This window comes from Lissotriton helveticus, chromosome 6, assembly GCF_964261635.1.
Source record: "Lissotriton helveticus chromosome 6, aLisHel1.1, whole genome shotgun sequence".
Lineage (NCBI taxonomy): Eukaryota > Metazoa > Chordata > Amphibia > Caudata > Salamandridae > Lissotriton > Lissotriton helveticus.
In genome coordinates this window covers 891,610,301-891,635,939 of record NC_136067.1, presented here as the reverse complement: position 1 = coordinate 891,635,939, position 25,639 = coordinate 891,610,301, and the positions used below count along the sequence as shown (strand labels likewise).

Genomic DNA, 25,639 nt, shown 5'->3' with positions numbered 1-25,639 from the left:
GGGAAGTCAAATTGTGAGCTGGATGTGTTCCTCCCTGGTGATTGCAGCCTGCTGGAGTGTGTAGAGTGAAAATAAAGGGAAAGGTGAAAGCTGGTCTGAAGTGACATTCACATTTGGAGAAATTAAGTTGCTTTTTGTGAGCTTTTAAGCCTTTTAATTGCTAATTGGTGATCTGACAGTCAAAGTGTTTATTTACAGCTGCCAAGACTTCAGATTGCTTACTTGTGACAGTTCCAGAGTGTCGGTGTACTTATGTCCACTTGTACAAGTGGCTCACTCCAGAAACTGTTGAATGTTTTTAATGCAGTAAGGTATGGGGCAGTTCTGATGTACCAAGTCAGACCCAGACCAGTCCCCACAGTTGCTCCGGATTAAGGGACATTGTCATGTCATCTCAGGCGCGATGTAAAGACTCCCAGTGAGCTGAGGACTCTTTTGGCTCAAGAACCAACTAGCTGGAGACCCTTGTGGTTGTTTAAAGATTTAAGATCAGCCTGTAACTCAGTCTTGAGCTGGGTGGGTGACCTCGATTACAAAGTGGCTGTGCCAGATGTCCCATTATGACCCCTTTTGCCTGTCTCCCCTTCAGGCGCACAGGGCATAAAACTGGGGAGTGCTCAACCCTGCCAAAAAACTGAGAGGTGACCCTAAGAGCACAGCTGCCATCCTATCAGGGGTGGGATTCTTTGGTGTGCTGGTCTGGTTTTCTGGGTGCATTGGCTCAAGTTTTTTCCCATGTAATTGATTGGGTGTCTTGGTAAGTTGCTTTTATGTGAATGTCTGACTTATGACTGCGCATTCCTTTCAGTGTGCATTTGCTTCAGTTTACTTTTTGAGTCACTGTCTAGTTTGCTTGAAGTATTGCTTTCATTTTTCTTTCATTACACTGTTTGACTTGCTTGGTGCTTTTATGTTGGTGCCTGCATGCTGAGGTGTACTCTTCTTCAATTTTAATGTATGTGACTGGCCTGTTGACTAGCACCCTGCTTTCAAAGTGAAGGTTCACAGGTTCACACTTGCTTTAGTTTACTTTTGTATGGTTGACTGCATGCACTGTTTTGCTGGATGCATTGCTTTAAGTTACAACTTGATGCATTGCTTTCAGTTTGCTTTCAAGTATTTGCCTCTCATTTTCCCAATGCTTTGTGAAGGCTGTTTCCCAACTGCTGTGCAACTTCTTCTACTCTTAGAGCTGAGATTTTCATGAAAGTCTTATAGTCTGAATTCAGCACCTGAGCGTAATAGGACGGAATGTATGAAGCTCTGTGGTTATACTGAATAAGCTGCTACCTATGTTATGCCATCTATTAATGTAATAACTGCACTTTCACAATTGCCTTATTAACCTTCCTGCTTTCTCAAATTTGCTTGAAAATGCACGATTTTTCTCAACATTTTCTAGGGGGGTAATCCCCCCAAGTCCCCCTTTTGGGGTTCGGGCTCGCTCGCTGCGCTCACTCGCTATGGTGCTTGTATGCACAACATTTTGCGCCCCACCACTTTGAAATGTCATCCACCGCCCCTGTACTGACGGATTTATTTTACAAATAGTCTCTGCTTACTTGGTTTACTTTTGGCCAACCAATCTCTAAGAGAGCATTTCGACAGTAAGACCCCAGCTGCTCCTTTACACCTCCCTTGGTAGGCAAAATAAATTTCCATTTACAATGCCAATAGCTCTAACTTAAAAAAAATGCAAGACTTATTGCATTTCTAATGCTTGTTTAGCTATCTGATTCACTAAAGGGATTACTTTTATTTTGGTCCCTCGGTTTATTTTCTGTACGGGCCCGACCCTGTATGGAAAGGATTTTCAGCCTTCCTCCCAACAGCTGAAGGAAATGCAGCTCGTGCAATACTTTTAGCATTCGACAAAGAAGTAAAAATCAAAAAAGAATTGCATGTTGCTTTAATGAAATGAATGCATGGTGATATGGGCAACGATGTACAACCTGTTACTTGCAGCTATTTTGTAAAAATCAGCAAATTGAAACTAGGTACAATCGCTTGCTGATTCCCAGAAACTTGAACAGCTGCTAAATTCGGTAGCCCACCACAAAGCTGGCCCTATGGCCCTGAGATCAAATAAGTCCATCATGGCTTGGTCTTTGGTCCCTACACCGCCAGTTTCTTTAGAACTGGGAGAACAGCCTCAATTGTGATTAAATATTAACCGAAGGGGACAAGTGTGGGGGCAGTGGCCAGAGAGGCTGACTCCGGAGTGCAGGATCAGAGTTCGATCCCAAGTGCCGGTTGCGACTCAGCTCAGCATCATGTAACACTGGGCAATAGCTCACTTAATCTCCCCGACGACCCACAGCACCTTGATACCTTAAAGGGTGATATGTTCGTGCTTTACAAGTATGGATTATTATTCATATTATAAACACAAGAGTGGATCAGATCATTTTCCGTCAAGTTAGAGTGGAGCAACCATGTTGTGATTACATACTGTGAGCATTGAAAGAAAGTAGTGTATTAACAGGCTTACTGATTAGTCCTCATCATGTTTACAATAGGCTGCTTTACTTTTCATTTTTCATTTATGTGCTTCTTTTGCTGTTCTCCAGAATTTGCCTGGTCACAAATCGTCTTTTACAATCAATAGCGAAGGGACAGATTATGGAGTTTGTGGAGCTTGCTAAAATCGACAACAATCACAGAAGGAAAACTATTGACAACTGATGTTTAAGCAGTGGCGTTGCAAGGGGGCATGGTGGTGGTCTGCCCCAGGTGGCACAAGTTCCTGGGGGGATGCCTGCAGCCTCCCCCCACTCTTACCTGTAGCCATTACGGGGCGACAGCTGCCGGAATTGCCAGCACCTCCCTGCTCTTACATTTGCCCGCTGTGGGTGGCATATGCCCCGCCCTACCACCCCGCAGCACTCCCACGGCAAGCCGCCCCTGGTAGGGAGGGAGGAGCACCTGTGTGGGAGACTATATGCATGTGTGCTGAATGGTCACAGGCCATGCCCTGCCCCTACACACTTTGACTGTGCCTGGTTTGTACTGCACACAGGACATTATCAGTACAGGGCATTACCACAGACTCTCTGTTGAGTCCTTGTAGGACTTGTAATGTGTGCCCAGAGTACAGTGTAGCAGGGATTCTGCTCATACACAGAACTGTGCATAGAGACTTGGAACCTCAGTGAATTAGGGGGTGCCAAAACTCACCCTAGTAGCCAAAATCCCCTACCAGACTAGCAATCAGTGTCTCATTGGTTCTTCCATACTCCCAATGATTAGACAACCCAGAACATAGAACTTAGAATACCTCAGGCAATGTGGAACACATGAACACTCTTTTGTTATACTCTCATATCAGTCCAAACGGGGAGTAAATGAAGACACGTGCAAGTTTGAGATATTTATTTCTAATGCCGTGTTCTCAGACGCAGTATCTTAGCTAATACAAGCAGACATAGTATAAGCAACAAGATTATCAGCATAGTTATTATTCCATGAAATACAAAAGGAGAAGCATGTTAAAATGCTAAATGGAAATAGGCTAGATTACACCTAGATTTCACGCTCCCTTGCTATTAGGTTATTTTATATCTACAGAAGGTCTCTTGGGTTTACAAGGGCGGCCCCATACCTCTGGTACAAGTAGAAATGGATTATATAATTTCCTGCACCAGCTCTCTGCATGCGAATGTTCTCCAAAGTGTGTTCGCATGCCTGCGCAGTGCATTATTAAACGGGCCAAAATCAGAGGTGGCCAGAGCTGCATATATGTTATGTTTAGAACGTGCGCTGATCTGACTGGACAACAACCACTGTGTTGAAATAACCTAGAAGGCCTCGGCACTCACTGTTCAGACAAAGATTACCAAGCAAAGCTGCTACTATAGGAAAACATATTATTCTCATGTGAAGCAAAACAGTCTGCTAGACTCTAAACATTTGTAATAATGTGTGCCATGTGCAAAGGCAGCAGAAAGGAAAAATGGCGTTTAAACTTCTAATAAGCTCATGCTAACTTAACACAGTGTAAATGCAAGGCACATCCCCATGACAGCAGTAGAGAACCAAAGGTAATGGCGTGTGCTGTGATGCACACAGGGCGAGGGCTGTATACAGTGAGTACATAGCACAGTCAGAGGGGGAGCCCTGTGCCAAACAGCAGAATGTTGCGATCGACAAACTTCGACCTTTGTTTAATGGGCAGAAGGCGTAGGCATAGAGAACCCTGAATGCACACTAGAATGTGTGCCCTGTGCCATCTGCACAGGACCTGAGGCCACAATCCTGCCCTGTAAGTAGATCATAAGGAATGACAAAAGCGTATTTCATTCAAATTCCATAACATTCGCTGGAAGAAGCTCCAGCTTATTATTCCTGTTAAAAAAATGATCTTCCATAAACATAAGGCACACGCTGAGTTAGTTAACTTCGGCTGGAGAATGGGAAGTGTTCATTTAATCCTACCCAGAAAAAGTACATATTTACAAATAAAGCTAGTTACTCACTCCTAACAACCCAACCAGCACAGTGCTTATGGCCTCACATGTGACATCACAAATATTTGATTTTGCGACACCATTGATTTCATCAGTAGGGAATGGGGGAGGCTGTGTTTGGACATTCAGAGCAGCCAACTTTGGAAATGGATGACCAGGTTACCATCCCGACCTTGGTTTGGTTCAACATCCTGAGGAAAGCAAGCGCCTCTAAAAGGCGTTATTTTGTAAGTTCCCAAAGCCGGATGTGGACAAACTGGTTATTAGCTCCAAGTTAGAGGGGCTTCCGCTACTGTACACTCATAAGTTTACCTGGGGTGTCTGGATTAATTCAGGCTCCCAGGCCAAGTGGCCTAATGCCTGATCTGCCACCTTCAGAAATCCCTTGTAGTCAACAGCACACTGCATTTCTCACACATCACTTCAAGGCGAAGTAGCTCCGCATCCGCTCTAGTGTGTTTGAGGCGAACACTGAATTCTGGGAGCTGTAGTTTACTAGGATGTGGCATAAGCTGGCGACTTTGGAACTGGGAAACGGGTATTGGTAGCGGCTCAACGTCCTGTGATTCTCTGCAAATCACTTAATCTCCCGGTGCCTACCAAAAATGAATGAGTCCTTGTGTAATGTAAATGATGCTCATGTAATGCACTCCAGTGCCTTTGGGTTGATTTGACGCTATAAAAAACTGTAAAAGAAATTACTGTTGAATCCCTCCCAGCAAATTTCCCCCCTGCACTGTGGCTTCATCTGAGGACGGCTGTTTGAGACAGACCGAGGAAGGGAGCCGCCCTGGGAATAAATCAGAAATGCACGACTGTTTATACAATGCACCAAAACTTGAATGGAGCTGCGCTTAGGTTCAAAAGTGCAGCGAAAGATTTATAGTTATTGGAACAATTTTACAGAAGGATGACTTTACAACATCCCTCGTTAACCCCATTAGTTAAAGCCAAACCTCAAATTCCAGAATGCGCTGTGGTGTAGGCTATAAGAGAAGGGCTGCTGGAGGTGCCAAAGAGGACATGGAACCTTCCGGCAGCGGACACTCGGTTCCATGTTAGCGCTTTACAAAGATTCACAGGGGATAGTCGGAAGCCTCCAAGGGCTGCTATGGTCTCCACCACAGCAATGTGTAGTTATACGAGTGAGCCGCCTATGGGAAGTTACACGTGTGGGCAGTAACTTACACTGCCCAATCGTCTCTCACCTATAAAGGCCCCTGGTTAGCAACTAGGCTAGTGCTCGCCTCTTGCTTCCCAGTTCAAGAAGGCAGTAAAAGAAACAGGAAGTATACGGTGCTAGGAGTCCTGTCTACTTCCTGTAGAGTTCATCGCGTGCACTTCCTCAGACCTTCAGCAATACACAGGAGGCTCTAGAGAGGGTAAGGGTGAGACAGGAAGTTAAGCTTTCAATTTCATTCGAAGATCAAGGGACACCTTACGTCACGTTTGCTAATTCAGGCATTTTGGGGATTCGACATCCAAGCAGAAGTCTGTCTGGGGATAGCCAGTGGCGTAGGAAGGGGGTATGGTGGGTACAGGCTGCCCCGGGGGGAGGGGGGTGACAAGTGTCATCACTGAGGGGGTGACAAAATGGCAAAAATATGTGTTTTAAACCCATATCTTGGCCATCTTGTCAAGTCGGGGGCGACAAGAGATTTTCTGCACCAGGTATCACCTGACCTTGCTACAACACTGGGGATAGCCTGGGCTACACAAAGTCTAGCTGGGAAAACCAAGAGTGTGCTTCTAGAATGGTACTCACCGGTGAGCAAAGCAGATCCAGAAATGTCACCGGAAGACACATAGTATAAACAAGGCAGTATTTGATTATAATAGATTCAGCTTCCTGGTCATGGTTGTTAAGGGAGGCAGGCCGTAGGGGGGAGGAGGCAGATGAAACCCATGAAAGGGAGTGAAGAGCAGCTGTTCAGAAAGCTGTGAGCGGTGGGAGGTGTTGTTCTTGGAACGGCAGGATCATTACGTGAACTGTGGGCAGCAGGGAGGAAAGAGCAAAAGACAAAGTAGTGCACTGAAGGAAAACATAAGGCCCATAGTGAAAGGATTCATGTAGCAGGGCCAGTCCCGAGGGCAGAACAAAAGGAGGGACTACTAAGTGCATTCACCAGTGATAAGCCATCATTTCTAAAGAACAGTAGGAGGAACCAATGAAAAAGATGGGCTTTTTTCGAAGCCCATATCCTAGATACTACATGTCTCTTCGAGTCAGCGCATGCGCTCCCTAGGCGAGACCTACAAAGTGGTCCATGCTTGCAAATTGTACCCCTTCTTGACTTGTAAAGGCAAACTGTGTATGTGTTTTGCAAGGTATGGAAGACTGCATGGATTTGCACTGGCTGAAGGAAATTTTTGTTTTAATGTCAGGGAAATTAACAATAAAAACGACCCTGTAGACCATGAATTCAGCCGACAAATACCCAAAACACCGGCCCACACGCTGGCCTCACAAACTAGCCCTTCTGGTACTGTCAGATTGCCCTATAGGCCAGCCTGACCCTGTTTCCATGCTGTGACATTCCAAGGAGCCCTTGATTTGCGAGGCACCAACATTGTTAGAGTGTGACAAACACAAAGACTGCACCAGAGAACATTGAATTCTCAATAGAGCTGTTGTTTTAAAAATCTTCCAGTGAGTTACACAAAGATAGTTCCTAAAAGCACAAAAGCCATGCTAGAGCAGAACTCTTAGGAGAAGGCAGGGTTTGATAATAGACATCTCAAGCACTGCCCATAGGGATTGGTATTGGTGGAACTTTTTAGTCTATACATTTCTAAGGCAGGTTGCACCTCACTTAGATGTGTTTAACAACTGTGAGAAAAGTCCCTTCAGAACTTTGAAGCATGATCTACGGCCATGGTGGGTTAGGCAATGGCAGCACTGATATGATGTGGGAACCCGGAGTGTTGGAAATCCTGGCATCCTTTTCAAATATATTAGGTGTTTCTTCTTTATTAAAAAGCCTCCTTTGACCTCTGTGTCTTATGTATAAAGCATGGTTATTCTCGAGGAAATCTGGAAAGCCCAAGTTTCCTTTTCATCATTCGGGCTGATGATTTCTTTAGATCGGGTGTACACCTCTTCGCAGAGACTTTCATTAAGTTATTTAGCAAGTGAGTGATCAATCTTCAAATGACAATTACATTCATAGTTCTTCAGAGACATGAAAAGGACCTTTACAAATTAAAATTGTTGTGCCCTACTGCAGACAAATCAATGAATTGATCTTTTCTAGAACGAAAATGCCAATTTCAATAACTCTAATAAACAAAATAGCAATATACATGTTTGAGGACTTGTAGGAATGTCTGGCTATGCGCTCATTGTCTCATGAAAATATATATTGTGTATTTTTCGTAATGCAACAGTAAGCTTGGACTGTCATTTGAAAATTCAGAGCCATCATCAACATTTTTATACTTAACTCATTAACATAAATATTGAATTTATCCGGTAACATCTGCATATCGCTTTGCAAATAAGGCCTTTGCACACACTTCTTAACACTGATCATGTTTCTGTTTAAAATGTCGAGATCCTCCATTTTATTTCATGTTCCACTATTTTATGTTGTTGCACCCTACCTTTCCCTCAAAATAGTACCTGGGAAAAACATTGTTGGCAGTGTCATTATGGCCTTACAAATCCAAATTATTCCACAGCCAAGGGAAATGGACTGGGATATCAAATGCATATATTCAAGTTGGAAGGGGAAAACCGTTGTATGGTATTAATATACAGTTGCTAGAAAGAACAGCTATTTGCATTACTCCTTGATGTGTATTGTTGCAGGTTATCTACGTAACCAGAAACCCTAAGGATGTTTTAACTTCGTTTTACTATTTTGAAAAGATGATGCCTTCAATTACACCATCACCAAGTTTTGAGCACTTCATGGAGAAATTTTGTGAAGGGGAAGGTAATTTATACTTTTTTTTATGTTTTACTTGTTTATGAATTAAGAAATTGAGTTGATTTAAAACACTCAACAGTGTTCACATTGTCTCAAATCAATAATCGTTTTAGTATTACCACCTGACAGAACTGACTTTTCAATTTAGAGCAGATTAACAGGAATTATTTAAAATTTGTAATACGAGGAGCAGGTGGTTGTCAGTGTGGTTTTCTGAGTTGAGGTGCTAAGTTATTGGGATTGCATCAGTCTAGGAGAGATCCTTTTCCCATGTTCCCAGATTGGTACCTCAACAAACAATTCAAAAAGCAGTGTAGGTCTCTGAGGTCTCCAAGTGACTCAGTTTACACAGTTAGTTTAGTGCTTCAGGACTCATAGTTGTCATCTCAACCTTTTAAACTCTCGTAATCTGATCCATTTCTACTGGAGGATGCATTACAGTGAAAACTGTTATACTACAATAAGGTGTTCTCCAAGTTCCAGACTTACATCTCACGGCTAGTGATGAATGCCAAGTGAGTTGTCGATAGCATGAAGTCCAAAGGCAACTGCACTCTCAAAAAAGGGAGGAGATTGAGGGTCCAAACTAACCAGGTCCCAAAAGACAAGGCCATAACAGATACTGGACCTCAGCTTTGCCATTTTGACTCTCTGTGTAGATCAGTGCTCAATTGTGCTTGTGATTGCAGGTAGGACCACCAGCATTAAGTTTTGGGGACCGGCAGATATTTTTCCTCATCCGACTTTCACCCAGAGCAAGAGTGTAAAAAACAAAAAAAAAGAGAAACAAAGAGGAAGAGAAAGCTGGAAACACTGTGGGAAACTAAGCAAGGATTTTAGAAAATCCCGAAAGAGTGAGATTCCAAAACTTATTCTATTATGAATTAGGCACTGTGGTAGAAATGGGTGAGCCGCTAAAGTTTAATCAAGGTGAGTTTCAGAGGCAAGTATAGTTACAGCCATCACAGTTGCAAGGAAGTCTTTTAACAATATCTCAAGTATATTTAGAATATTTACACCAAAAACAGTCTAATGTTACTAAAGTTTGAACACATCTGAAATGAAGAGATAAAATAATAAAGCAAAGCAATACCAACATAGAAACACATACAGCCTGATTCATGAAGCGAAATTGCGCTCGCAATAGCTGCGAAAAAGCTATTGCTAGCGCAATTCACAAAATCGGCATTCACCACTGAATAGCGAATTCGCTAAAAGATTCGCAGAATCCCGGCAGGAGAGCATTAGCGAATCGGAATAAAATAGCGAATTCGATATACAATCGCTATCGGTAATCATGAAAATTCGCAAATAGCGAAAAATCGCTGTTTGCGAGGCGCAAATTAAGGACAACCCAAAGCAGGTGGTAACCATCAAAGCCATGGAATTTTTTTTTCGAAAAACCGTAGCACAATCAGTAACAGGTGCAGGCCTGACCAAACACATATAAGGAGATGCAGCAGCAGCATTAGGAGTCTCACAATGCCAGGTGGTCAGGCGGCGAAGGCTACAGCGAGCAGCACGGAGGAGACGCAGAATCCAGGAAAGGATATTCCGCCAGCGGGTCACCCTGCTGGGCCAAACCAGAGAGCAAATATATGCAAAGTACCGCCTGAATGGGGCAATGATTATCAAGCTAATACAGGACCTTGACCCCCTGATGCAGCACCCAGCAAGGCGGACCACTGCCGTGCCTACACATGTTCAGGTATTGTGTAGCCTGCACCTCCTGGCCTCCGGGAGCTTCCAGGGGATAGTTGCGGCTGCTGGGGGGATATCCCAGCCCACCATGTCCCGCTGCCTACGGAGTTTCCTTGACGCAATGCTGACCCAGCTACACCAGCACATCAAATTTCCCACCAGCCAACAGGATTTGGATGTGACCAAGGTGCAATTCTACAATGTTGCGCAGTTCCCACATGTGATAGGATGCATTGACTGTACTCACATCCACATCTGCCCACCAGCTGCAACGGAGTACATGTACCGCAATCGCAAGTCCTACCACTCCCTCAACATCCAGATGGTCTGCAATGCTAAGACATACATCACGGACATTGTGGCACAGTACCCGGGGAGTACACATGACTCCTTCATATTCCGGCACAGCGGCCTCCACACACGACTGGCCAGGGGAGACTTTGGTGAAGGACACCTACTTGGTAAGTACACTTGCCCCACAATGTCACACTGTGATGTAGTATCTGCGCTTCACAGGCACTCACCCTCTGCTCCTCTCATGCAGGTGACAGTGGCTACGCCCTCCGTGAATACCTCCTCACCCCATACCTCAACCCAGCAACACCACAGCAACGGCGTTACAATGTAGCACACATACGCACAAGGAATTGCATTGAGCGGACATTTGGGCTACTGAAAAGCAGATTCCGCATACTGCACAAGACTGGTGGGGCCATGTACTACAGTCTTGATGTGTGCTGCCGCATTGTGGCTGTGTGTGCAATACTACACAACATTGCTACCAAGCGCGGGATACCTGTAGAGATCTCTGGCAGTGAGTCGGAAGGGGACGACCGGCAACCTGCACATGTGTGTCATGCACGCGGGGAGAACCCAGCTGAAGGACACAGACGCCGCAACCACATAACAATGAACAGTTTCTAATGCACCCACTCCCCTCACCCAACAAATCACAATTGCATGCCAATGGAAATAATGACAGGAGGCAGATGTATGATGCAGGAATAAATATTATTGTTAAATGCACAATAATAATGTTATGTCTCCATTTATCAAATGCTAGCAGTATTGCGCCATACTGCTCCTAACAAAACACTGGACATGCTTGTATCAGCAGCATGTCCCAGCCAATGTACATGAAACTCAATTGCGCCTCCGGCGCGCAGCACCCAAACGCATCTCTGGCTCTTCCTCTGGGACGGCACGTGTCCCTGCAGTGGGCCTGGTGCTGCGGCGTAACACGCCAACCAGTGAGGCAGACAGGCTGCTAACACTGGAGGTGCCCTCACTGGTGTCGCCCCCCCCCCTCATTGCCTGGCCCAGTAGGATGGAGTGCCAGCACGGCAGTGGTGACCTGCTCCAACGCTCGTCCAACATCCTCAACACATTGGATCAACTGCTGCTGCTGCGCCAGGGACCGTTGTGAGAGCTGGGAGGTGGCATTCCCGATTATATAGTTAGAGTGGGTGTAGGCTGACAGCCGCGTAAGAAGCTGCAGGTGGCAGCGGCGGTCGGAGTTGCGCTGCGATATGAGCGCAGCAGTGTTGGCCTCCATGGCTGTCGTCATGCGCTCAATCCTCTCGCCCGCATTGGCCACATTGCGGCCAATGTTGTTTAGCTGCAGTTGAATAGCCCCTTGCCGTCGTGCCTGCAGTTGGTGTATGCGTAGCATCCGGCGCTCAATACTCAGGCCTGGCACGTGCACAGCCATCCCCTTCCTGCCGCTGCGTGCTGTGTTCTGCTGGCGAGCCCTGCCATGCCTGCTCTGCTGGCTGTCCACAGTGGGTGTGCGCACTGTCACCACAGTAGCTGCACCAGATGTAGATGGTCCAGCTGGTGGTGGAGTTGTGGTTGTCAAAGGTGCAGCGCCGGATGGTGCTGGCGCAGTTGGTCTTGCCCTGGCTGCGGGGATAGGTGCTGCGCCTGATGGTGCTGGCGCAGTTGGTCTTGCCCTGGCTGCGGGGATAGGTGCTGCGCATGATGGTGCTGGCGCAGTTGGTCTTGCCCTGGCTGCGGGGATAGGTGCTGCGCCTGATGGTGCTGGCGCAGTTGGTGTTGCCCTGGCTGCGGGGAGAGGTGCTACGCCTGATGGTGCAGGAAGTGTCGGTGTTGGCACCTCCTCGGCATCCTCTCGTGCCTCGTCAATAAGCAGCCTGTCGCTGTCGCTGCTGTTGTCAGCGCCACCTGTGAGGGGAATTGGACGTACATTAATTGCATGTATCTGTCACACGTGCAGTTGCTACATGCATGCTGGATGACATTCCCTGCCTGGCTTTGGCATTGCGTACTTTGGGACATGTGAGGCTGCATTGGGGTTCTTGTACATTGTGGGCAGACTACATGTCCCACAATGCTTTTGGGCATGACCTAATGTGCATGGTTTGCATGACTTGGGATGATTATGTGAGGCTATAGGGCCATGGCCATTGTTAGGGGACAGGGTCGCAGTCGCATGCCACTTACCTTGGCTGTCTTGGCTGGGTCGGGATGAGTCCAGATTGACGACCCCTATGCACGCCTCTGGCTCCAGAGTGTCCTCCACGCGGTCCTCCATGGGGGTGTTGGGAGGGACTGTAGGATCTCCGCCCCCAGTAGCCTGGGTCTCGCCCAGCCTCTCTGCCACCCTCTCCTTGGCACGACCTCGGAGGTCGTACCACCTCTTTTTCAGCTCATCCAGTGACCTGTGTGTCACGCCCACAGCGTTCACATTAGCAGCTATCCCAAGCCAGATTGGACGTCTCTCCACCTCCGGCCCCCTCCTGGAGTCCTTCCCAAATAGTTTGGAGTGGTTATCAACCACTCCCTCAATCAGGTGCTCCAACTCCTGCTCAGAGAACTTGAGCTTCCTCTTGCGCCCGGTGTCACTGGGCCCTGGTGCTGGCTCCTCTGGCATTGCTGCAGTCACAAATGGGTAGGATTTGCAAGTTTGGAGGTGTCCTGGAAGGAGCTCTGTTCAGCTGCAGCCTCGAGATCAGCCTCACAGTTCTGAATGGGGGTGGAAACTGCCTGCTTCCTGGTTGTGATGTCATCACTGTGCTCGAAATGCGACTTCCCGTTTTTGCGATCTCGTTACTTGCGAGATCGCATTTAGCGATCTCGCTATTTGCGCTATCGCTAAATCGACACGGATTTTGAGGGTAATTGCGATTTTCCAGCGATTTTAGTAAATCGCTAACGCTTTTTGCGGCTGTGTGCGAATCGCTTTATTTTCTCGCTAACTATGATGAATGCCGATCTGCGATTTTCAAATTGCGATTCGCTGTAAATCGCTATTTGAGAATCGCAGATTTTCTTTTTCATGAATCAGGCTGATAGTTGCTAGCAGAGCTTTAAAGGTACTCCAGGAAAACCGAGAATAATAATCTGAAAAGAATTGTTACTTTTGTATCCCTTCATTGTAACTTAGGGTTTTTGACCTAAAGGTTCATGAACAGCAATGACCCTGTCATGGGTGCCTGCAAAAAAAGGGGCACTGTCTTGGAGTTCGTATGTGTTGACTTTGCGACCCTGGTGTACCACACTGAGCTCAAGATGTTGAGAATCCCATTTTAAAGAGCCAGAATCAGTCGCTGTCAATTTATCTTTCACTTTTCTGGGTATAGCAGTGTATATTGTCAGTTATGGAACAACCAATTATTAAGCACTGTGAGGCAGATTTACAAGCCCCGTGCGCCACTTTTGCATCACTTTTAACATGGGAAAAGCTACGCAAAATGTGGCGCATGGGGATTCTAAATCTGCCCCAGTGTATTTTAAAGGTGAAGTCTGCTCAAATGGCGTACTGCCATTTAAATAGTTCATAAATGTGTAAACTGTGGTTTGCTGGCCCAGTAGTGCTCTCAACCTTTCACTGTTTTAATATTTCAGGGAATGTAGAGCGAGCTTGTGTCAGTGGGGCAAGTGCTTAACTGCCCCTATCGTAATTCCTTTGGCATATTTGTGGAGTTACCTATTGCAGTCTGTGGCAGGTTTATTTCTCAGCTCTCACTCACAGGTCATTTCCATTTCTTCTTTCAGTTACGCAAAATTGTGTGTAATTTGTGTAATTGTACCAAACTTTTGCATACATGTAATATCAAATTCCACAAATGTCACGCACCCCTACTCAGCATCTTTGCTCCAACTCTATTAGGCACTGAAATGTGTGGAGTTACCACCTTCCTTACAAAGAAGGAACATCTAGATCGCTAACTTAATGCTTTTTTCCATGTCTCAAGATGGCCACCATTTTAAGTTTAAGTTTAAAAAGACTTGACAAAATAAAACATTTGAGATCAAGGGAGAAACATAACATAACTGAGTCCCTCCATTTTATCTTTGCTTCAGCTTTACTGATGATGTACCATTACCTTATAAACTATTGTTACTCCAAATGCCATCCTCAAAGTTCCTTATTTTCAAGCAATTGTGCCAGTCATTATGAACGCATGATTATATACAACCAGATAAAACACAATAATTCAAAGAGCTGATTATTCTAAGAGAGAAATATATATATGTGGCATCCTGGCGTATGTTTGCATGCAAAGTGGATATCTCCTATGGACAATGAAATTCCTCAATGACCAAGGATTTGAAAGTGCGAAATGCCCACAGCATTAAAAGATCAATAACGATCAGGTACTAAGGGCCAGATGTACGACCCTATTTTGCATGCACAAACGTGTTTGCGACCAGTTTGCACATGCAAAATGTGAAAGGGCTATGTACAATTCCTAAATAGTGAGTCAAAATGTATTTGCGACTTGCTATTTAGGAATTGCGAGTCGCTATAAGGAAGGGGAGTTCCCTTCCTAATAGGGACTGCAACCCGATGTATGAATGTTTTACAACCGCAATTGCGGTCGCAAAACACTCGCAAATGACCACCCGCTTCAAGAGGGGACCCCTTCCACTTTGGGACTGTCTCTAAAAAAAAATTTTAAGGGCAGGCAGTGGTCCCATAAAAAATGAAACGAAAATGTTTCCGTTTTTTTTCTAACTGCAGCCCGTTTTCCTTTAAGGAAAACAGATCACTGGCAGAATGTCGAGGAGCAAAATATCGATCTGCCAAAATATCGAGAAAAAATATAGAATGCCAGAATATCGACTTCCTATCTACAAACAGGTAAGTACAAAGATATCGAATCCAAAATATCATTGTTAATAAAATAGTTTGTGAAAATATAGAATTTTTTTAATGTCTTAAAAGGAATGTAAAAAAAATATTATAATTGAGTAAAACATACTTAAGCATACTTAAATAACCTTAAAATGTATAAATGATTAATGTAATAAAAAAAATTACCAATTTAAACAAAAGGGGGGGAGAGAGAGAATACTACCTTGAAATGGATTCGTTCTCCCTGGGTTACATTTACAAACAAGAGGAATCCATTAGGAAGTGGATCAAGAGTGTCCCTACTGTGGTTGGAAACACGCTATATGTTTTTGGGTACCCCTCACACACCAACAGGCCCCTTGGTGTCATGCTTCATCATCGGGGTCATCGCATCCCTCTACGGGATGCGGCTTGCTGCGACCGACGATTGCGTGGGAGCACTTCTTTTGACTATGTGTGGTGTTTGTGAGGGATTTTTTATGTGAGTGCTGTGGTGGGGTTTAGATAGTGAGTGGAGTTTAAAAAGTGCCTGGCTCATAGGGTAGCAAAAAAACTTTAATTGACCCCCGGGCTGGTACTGGTAAAAAGGTATAGGAGGAGGTATTGGCGTAGACTATGTGCGCCACCTCCTATGTGTGTGTCAACATGTTTCGATGTAAAAACATCTTCTTCAGTACTGGGGTACACAAATCCCCACCTTACTCACGTTTTTCTAATTCCGTTTTTTGATTATTTCTAAAAAAGTGGTATTTACAAGTGCAGGTATACCAATGTACCTACTGAACAACCGCTATTTAGCTGACCTGCGAAAGAAAAGGACAAACATTTTTTTCAGGTGGTCCCTTCCTTAAAAACCATAGGTCTGTTCACCTGTTGCTCAAGTCATGCAGTCAGTAGACATTTCCCCTGTGGCAACTGTGCTAGCTGCCACTTAACCAAAAAAAGCAAACAACTGACCTTCGCCAACGACACAAAATGGGACCAACGAAAAATGACAACTGCAACAGCAAGAATGTCGTTTACATGATTGTGTGCCCTTGCCATTTAGAGTACATTGGCATAACTACCAGAGCAGTCAAAACAAGACTCAATGAGCACAAGAGCAACATCCGGTGCAAAAAAAGTACCACCAAAATGGTGGCCCACTTCCTAGAGATGGGACACTGTGTTAATGACATCTACTGGACTGTAATTGAGCAATTACCCACAGAACAGGGTCTCTTTGAAAAAGAACAGTGTTGGGTTTTTCGCTTAGGTACCCATATATCAGGACTAAATGACGATATCCCTTGGGGCCAACTAAAATCATGAAATCCCCTTAGTGCCACATAGTGTCCATATGAAGCAGTACTAACGTTAGACATTAAATGTTTAAACCAATAGACTGAGTGCCCAGTTTATAAAACCAACACTGTAGTTTTATTTTTATCCTTTTAGAAATGAATACCCGTATTTCATTCCTACTTGCCAAAAAACCCCTTTTTTCATAACAGTCCAAGTGCAGGCGCGAACCCGGGGCACTCATGAAAATAGCAGCAAACATCTTTGGGCATGCGCGGTTAATGGTAGGACCGTGTAGCATAACGCATATGCGTAAACGAACAAAACTAACTACCGCGCATGCGCCATTGGGAAAAATAAGCAGAAAACTAACCCAATTACCGGCAAACCAAATATAGACACCCCCGGTTACAAACCTTACCAATAATCCAATTAAGGGCGCAATAGCGAGAGTATATAAAGGCCCTCCGTAGATGCACTGCCACAATCATCGGAGCCGGCGTAAGGGGCAGCAAAGAGGGATTCTCCTCATAGACCCGTGAGTAATACCACCACAAAAAACGGAAGAACTTACCATCCCTGGAAATATGTAAGTACCAGAAAACAAACAGTGGTATTTGTTTTTTTTTTCACAGGCAGCAAGGAAGCCCGGGTAACCCCTACGTTAATACGGTCTCATGGAGTAACAAACTCCTAACTAAACAGTTTGTTGTGCCCACTGTGAGCTTCACAGTAATTTCCCCATTATTCACAATACTTAATAAATACCACAGGGTTTGACCACAACCCCAACATTAGAGTGTGTGTTTTGTGTTACATGTGTGTCTGTCCTGTATGTGTCTTTTTGATTTATTAGATGAATTTTCACCATAAGCAAGTTCATCATGTGTAGAATGACACTGACGTGTCTTTACAGAATTCAAACCGCACTACTTTTTGCATGACTTGAGCCACAGGTGAACAGACCTATGGTTTTTAAGGAAGGGACCACCTGAAAAAATATTTGTCCTTTTCTTTCGCAGGTCAGCTAAATAGCGGTTGTTCAGTAGGTACATTGATATACCTGCACTTGTAAATACCACTTTTTTAGAAATAATCAAAAAACGGAATTAGAAAAACGTGAGTAAGGTGGGGATTTGTGTACCCCAGTCCTGAAGAAGATGTTTTTACATCGAAACATGTTGACACACACATAGGAGGTGGCGCACATAGTCTACGCCAATACCTCCTCCTATACCTTTTTACCAGTACCAGCCCGGGGGGCCAATTAAAGTTTTTTTGCTACCCTACGAGCCAGGCACTTTTTAAACTCCACTCACTATCTAAACCCCACCACAGCACTCACATACAAATTCCCTCACAAACACCACACCACACATAGTCAAAAGAAGTGCTCCCACGCAATCGTCGGTCGCAGCACGCCGCATCCCGTAGAGGGATGCGATGACCCCGATGATGAAGCATGACACCAAGGGGCCTGTTGGTGTGTGAGGGGTACCCAAAAACATCTAGCGTGTTCCCCACCACAGTAGGGACACTGTTGATCCACTTCCAAATGGATTCCTCTTGTTTGTAAATAAAAAAAAATTAAACATGCATTTTTATTTTTTAATACATATATATGTTAACTTAATAATATTGAAAAATATTAAACATATTTGGAGTTGGATAGCGGGAGGATAAAACTTACTATTCCCACTCCAGTGAGTGCAACATTAGGGAAAGCGTTGGATAGCGGGAGGGTAAAAATTACTATTCCCACTGCAGTGAGTTCAACAGTAAGGAAAGCTTTGGATAGCAGGAATGTAACAATTACTATTCCCACTCCAATGAGTGCAACAGTAGGGAAAGTAATGATTTAATAATTAAATATAAAGAAATTAATTATCAAAACCAATAAAAAAGTATTATAAATTAATTACCAATTACAAATTATTTAATAATTAAATAATTATAAATACCAATACATATTAATTATTAAAAATGATTTACCTATTAATAATTATTTAACATCAAATTAATTTGAAATGCCAAAAATCAATAAGCAATACAATATTTGACGAATTAATAATTAATAATTTCAATATTACTTAATTTCAATTAAATTACTTCCTACCCTATTCCCATATAAACCGACAACCCGCTACAGAACTAAAAAGCAAAATAAAATTAAAAATTATTAATAATTCCTAAAAATTAATATTTAATTTACTATAATTAAATTACTTCCTACCCTATTCCCCTATAAACCCACTACAGAATTAAATTACGCAAAAATTGCATAACATAAAATTCATTACTTTAAAAAAATGCAAACATACATTACAAAAATAATACATACTTTTAACACATATACTAACAGTTAAAACACTATAAAAAAATTACATGTTTTTAACAACTATATTATGACTGTCTTACCTGAATTTCGATATTCTGCACCACTATATTTTTTGCAATTCGATATTCTGTCCATTCTACATAAAAAACTCGATATTCAGTACCAGACATGGTGGCCTGCTGAGCCCAGCAGGCCACCATCCCTGGGAGGGCCTGTCATTCTCAATGGGCAAATTGCAAGAGTCTCGTTAATATTCATGAGCCTCGCAATTTGCAAGCCCATTGGGAATCTGTTGTACATGTCAAATGCGTCTCTCAAATTGCGAGTCGCAAATAAGTCGCATTTTGCGAGGCTCTATTTTGCACGTCGTACATCTGGCCCTAAGACACTTTAATGCCATATACAAATTATGCAATCACTTGCGTCTAAATATTACACCAATAGTCGGAAGTTATGACAACAGCATAACATAGGGGCCTATTAGGATGGCGGGCGGACTTCGGTCCGCCCGCCCGCTATCCACCCTAGCAGTGCTGCGACCATCCGCCAGTGGTGCGGGGCCCGCACCGGCAATCAGGATGCCACCGCCACAGTGGCAGTGGCATCCCGCATACATTGCATTGTGGCAGGCGGTGCTGGAAGCAGCACCCGCCACAATACAATATATGCATGTCTTGATTTGCATGCACAATGTGGCAGGCACTGTGCTGTGCCTGCCACCTTGTGCATGCAAATGCAGGGGTGTACCATAGGTACCCCCATGTGCACCCCCCAACACCCTGGGGGCCAGCAACGGGCCCCCAAAGAAAAACTGCATGCCTTTCCATGGCAGAGTCACCGCCATGGAAAGGCACTTCTCCGCCATCATAGTAATACAGGCACCGCCACCTTATTGCTGTGCTTTTCCACCCAGTAGGCAATCGGGCGGATTGCCTTCTGGCGGACGGTCTTCCCGTTCGCCGGGTTCGCCCCCGCCATCGTAATGTGTCAGGGGGAAAAGTCATGTGGGCGGTGACTTTTGGCGGGCGGATCGCCATCACCATACGGGTGGTGGCGATCTTCCCGCTATACTAATTACCCCCATAGTATCTAAAGTGCTCAATATCAGCAGCTTCTCGATGTTAGGAAGGTATATATATATAGAACCTTAGGAAAAGTGCATGCACATGTTACTTATTCAGTTGGTAAACAGAGTACACCTGAATTTCAATCAAGTTTTTCAAGATTCTTGATTGATAAATACAATTATCCAGATCATAGACCGTTATAAGAAACATTACAGTACGTGTGTTAACATTTTTTAACACCATATACGAACCATACAGTCATCTGCATATGGCAACTACTCCAATTATTGCAAAAGGAAACAGCAACATTACTTTGCATCTAAAGTGTTCCGTGCCAGCAGCATTTTAGAATTAAGACAATGCCTTTATAGAACCAAAAGAATGGCGTGTGCATGATAAAATTGGATTTATTGATGGTATATGCTCAGCTGATATATGAGCGCCTATAAATTGCAATCAAATTCTCCAAAATATGTGGTTCCTGATAAACACAAATGTCCAGATTATCGAGAATGCAACAGTAATATTCTACAGGTGTCAGCAATGCACTATTTTAGGTACAAAATGTAATTCTGATTTGAAAGTGCTAAGTGCTAGGAGCGCCTCAGAACCAAATAGGGTGCATTTGTAAAAACAGTCTAACATATACCATGACTCGATAATAAGAAGTGCAAAATTCCTATTACTGTACAGACAGTACTAATGAGTCTAAAGTGCAAAGTTGTAATCGCATTACATACCAACAAAGTGCATTTGCTAAGCAAAGGCACACCTCATTGGAGAATGCAAACAAACCACATATATACATATGGAAGGAGCCAAGACTTAAAAGTTCCTCATCTCATAAAATGTAATTTCCAGCAACACATGGCATATTTTCAAATCCTGATATACCATAGGTATTGTAACTTGTATCATGAGAATGTGTTGGCTTCACCCTGCAGGTGTCAGTGTTATGGATATGAGTATTTCAAGCATCCAAATAGAGAGAACATGCTGTGGCTTCCTTTCTTATTTGCGTATGATGAGATGCCTAAAGATGCACATGCAGTTCAGCATTCAGCTTCACACCCCATGGGTGCTCTGTTCCCATTACAATAATCCACTTAGATTCTGCTCTTTGTAAATCCACTTCTTTATTCCCAACTCAGGTTTTGAAAAAAATGTTTGGGATGCCATCAAATGTAATATCTTTTACATCACTTCCATGGACATCTCATATGTGCTTTGTCATCTTATAACAACGGTCCTTATTCTTAACTGCTCGTAGGTATTGCAAAATACCGAGCTTTAGTTTGTTCTCTGTACTGCTCACAGATCTCTTACCACATACGCATTCCAACACATATACAACACATGTGGTTTCACATGTTATCCATTACATGATCTCTTAAGTTCTTCCATGTTGATTTAAAAATTCTGGTGTTTTCCAGCCATGGTGCAGGCTACATTTAAAACATCTCCTGAACCCCTTCTTTTTGTCAGGCAACCAGTTCAATTTTGTAGGGTTCATGTGGCTCTTAGATAAGAGATCTCCCAATCATGCAGTTTTTTTATATGTTATGTGTGGGTGTTCAGGTATTAAGTCTCAAAGTATATTGTGTAATTTGAGGAACTTCCAATATTGCTGTTACAACTCCCTTATTTCATTATTAGAACTATCAAAGTCCATTATGTATCTTATGATATCTGGAGTGCCTCCTTCCCTTGGAAGTCTTAATTTTTGGTATTAGTTTTTTTGGTACTATTTTTTTTGGTAGCTCACGCTTTTTATTTTTTGCTCTTAATAATGCATCATCTAAGGCCCTGTTCGGTTATCATCTTGTCTCAAACCTTTTATACACCACATCGACTAGCTTGTCAAGTACATCAATCTTTGAGCTATTTCTTCTTGCCTGGAGGATCTCTCCATAGGGAACACTCCATTTCTTGGTCCCTGGATGCCCACTGTTTGAATGGAGAATACTTTTGCTACTAGTCGGTTTACGATGGATCTTAGTGCAGATTTTATTGTTGTCAATATAGACTCCTATGTCCAGATAATTGATCTCTTACACATTAATTTCATGACTGAATCACAATCCTTGGTGGTTGTCATTCAAGGAAATTATGAACTCTTCTAAATCACTCCTTTCTCCCTCCCAGATGATAAACATATCATTGATGTAATGAACCCATAAAACCACCTGATCCATTCTTCTCAAATTGTGCTCATTCCCTATGACATCCACCTCCCACCTACCCATCATTAATTTTGCAGAGGTTGACGGTACCCTGTACTTGCGAGAAACAACTGTTGTTGAACATGAAGACAATATGATGGAGGCAGAAATTCACCATTGCCAGTATAATTTTGGAGTGTTCCAGCAATGAAATAGAATGAGATCTAAGGAGATATTCACAGGCCTTAATTCCATCTGAATGCTGAATCAAAGTATACAGAGAGGCCACATCGGCTTTAGCTATCAAGTAATTGGATCCCCATGGTATTCCATCAACACTGTTTAGAAAGTCGTAAGAATTTCTCAGATAAGAAGGAAGGTTCATAACATAGGGAAATTGGAAAATGTCTATGAACCTAGAAGTGTTTTCGAGTAATGAACAATAGAGCTGACAGTAGGTCTTCTGGGAGGGTTTAGTTTATCCTTCTGTATTTTTGGTATGAAATAACTCGTAGGCAACACAGAATGAGTGGTCTTCAAATACATATATATTCATCATCATCTAAAAGACCTTGGCCATGAAATAAAAAATATTCATACACTCTGCAGATGGACCTTTAACTAATCTTCTGTAATGATCTTTGTTGTTCAATGCCTATGAGCTTCTGCTATATATATTTTTCTCGACTTAGGATGACAATATTTCCCCCTTGTTCTTTGCCTTATGATGATGCTATAATCCCATTTAAAGATCTCATAGAATTTCCCAGTGTTCACTTGTCATGGTATCGTGTTTATCTTTTCAACATTTGAATTGTTTTGTGTTGATTTAATTTAGCCCCTCCGTCCCGATGTTCTGGAAAACATCAATTTATTTTCCCATTTCTAACTCTGGGCAAAATTTAGATCTGGATCTGCAGCTTCTAATAATTGGTATGTTAGTTGGAATGCTCAATTCACACAACTCCAAACCCAGGAGACCCCCCAACTCCCTTTGAGTCTCAAGACTTCCTGTCTCCATCTCAAGTGATGAAGAGATCTCAAATGACTCATACCCTTGATGGTTAGTGTCAAACACACTTGTTCACTTCTGTCTCCTTATTTTTTCCTTTGTTTTTGGGCAAAGTGTTTCTGTAATTCTAATTTCCTAGATAACGTGTAGAGGTCCGTTCTAGCATTGACCAAATTCATCTTTGATTTGGGACAAAACATGAATCCCTTGTTTAAGCGTTTAATACGTTTCTCATCAAGTTTTTATTGGAAATATGCATATGTATATATATATATATATATATGTATGTATATATATATATATATGAGGCAGAAAACGTCTTGACAGCAGTTTCGGCAATAGACGAGACGAACCCAATGATGGTGCAATATTCTTTATTGTAGCCCAAACACCACACCGACCATAACGCGTTTCAGCCCGCGAAGGGCCTTGATCATATATTCACTGAAAAAAACATAGGTTTAACACTCGTTATAGTTAGGAATTAGCATTTAAAAAACCTTTGAAATTCACTAAAAAAACATAGGTTTCACACCAGTTATAGTTAGCTGAACATTTTACTCATACAAAACCATTGAAATTCCCAAGTTATAGTTAGTTGGACTCACTATAACTCGCGCGCCAGCAATCCACTGCTGATGATTTCACATATTACATCATTCATGACATGGTCAGTGACATCACTGATGACATCACTGATGACATAACTGATGACTTCTCAATTGACATCACTGATCTCATCACTGATGACATCATTCATGTGATAATACGATGCACCTCCTCACACTCTAATATAACCTTTCATACACTCAGTGTTAAATACAGACTACCATTGTTGAAACCATTGACACACCAATATCAGTTACTACATACGCACTGACTGATTCCTAGGTCTACACATACATCCACTCATTCACCCGTACAATCACTCATACCCATACCCATACCCATACACGCAAAGAGAGAGATGACGCAAGTGGAGGGAGACATGATGCAGGCAGAGGGTGAGATGGCGTAGGCAGAGAGTGAGATGACACCCGCAAAGAGAGAGATGGCACAGGTGGAGGGAGACATGATGCAGGCAGAGGGTGAGATGGCGTAGGCAGAGAGTGAGATGACACACTCAAAGAGAGATGGCGCAGGCAGAGAGTGAGATGACACACGCAAAGAGAGAGATGGTGCAGGCAGAGAGTGAGATGACACACGCAAAGAGAGAGATGACGCAGGTGAAGGGAGACATGATGCAGGCAGAGGGGAGATGGTGCAGCAGGCAGAGAGTGAGATGACACACACAAAGAGAGAGATGGTGCAGGCAGACAGTGAGATGACACATGCAAAGAGAGATGGTGCAGGCAAAAGAGACATGGGGCAGACAGAGGGGATAAATAATGCAGGCACACGGCAGATAGCGCAGGCAGAGGGAGAGATGGCGCCAGCACAGGGTAACATGACGCAGGCAGTGGGAGAGATGGCGGATACAGAGAGTGAGATGGCACAGACAAAGAGTGAGATGGCACAGGCAGAAGGAGAAATGATGCAAGAAGAGGGTGACACAGCAGAGGGTGAAATGGAAGAGGGAGAGGGCTTGTGCAGTCAGAAAATACATTTCCAATTTACAGCACTATCTCTATACCTGCATTGAATAAAAACATTAAAAACAATCTAAAAAAAGAGTACCCTATAAGCAAAGAGATGCAAACTGTGAGGAGACAGAGGTGACATTATAGAAAAAGGTGTAAATATAATTCTTTAATTTACACAGACACTCAGTGTGATCCTAGTCAAAATGTTAAAGCCATACATTTTACCAAAAAACATTCAGCATAGTAAATCGTTTAAGACACAGAGCACAGCCCATATAAATGGCCACTACTTTACAATGCAGAAACCTGACTCATTTCCAAAATACATTTCCAATATGCACCATTAGTTTTTTGCCAGCATTACATACAAACATGAGACACAATGCAAAAAGAAACAGTACCCTATAAGCAAACAGATGCAAATTGTGAGGAGACATTATAAAAAAAATCCAAATATAATTCTTTAATTTACACAGACACTCAGTGTGATCCTAGTTAAAATTTTTAAAAACAATCGTTTTACCTAAAAACATGTATCACAATAAATCATTTAAAAGACAGAGCACAGCCCATATTAATAAGCACTACATTACAGTGCAGAAACCTGACTCATTTCCAAAATACATTTCCAATATGCACCATTAAGTTTTTTACCAGCCTTACAAAAAAACATGAAACACAATGCAAGAATAAAGAAGCGCAATATGCTTGTTAATCTTCCTCATAGTGCATACAGCACTCTACCTATATTAAATGAATCATTACTCACCTTTAAAAATGCTTTTGAAGATTTAGAACAGTGTCAGTCACACACACCAGATTTTCTTAAGCAGAATCTCTAATGCATCTGTCACTGCAGCCTCAGAATAATGGCACAGATTCCCTCTCATTTAAGACCCATATTCATGTACATAACCAATCAAATTTCTTCCCACACAAATTCAATCCAAACTAACATTTTAATTGGTTTTACATTTCAACACTTTGAAACTCACA

The 25,639-nt window shown here is 43.0% G+C and overlaps 1 protein-coding gene across 1 annotated transcript in view; it reads left to right on the top strand.

The window, feature by feature from the left end:
- The window catches only part of LOC144763171 (amine sulfotransferase-like), a 249,930-nt gene that overhangs the window by 177,634 nt on the left and 46,657 nt on the right, over positions 1-25,639 (top strand). The window contains exon 5 of the mRNA XM_078648511.1: positions 8,278-8,404. Within this exon, the coding sequence (XP_078504637.1) occupies positions 8,278-8,404 (127 nt within the window). The remainder of the gene's footprint in view (positions 1-8,277; positions 8,405-25,639) is intronic.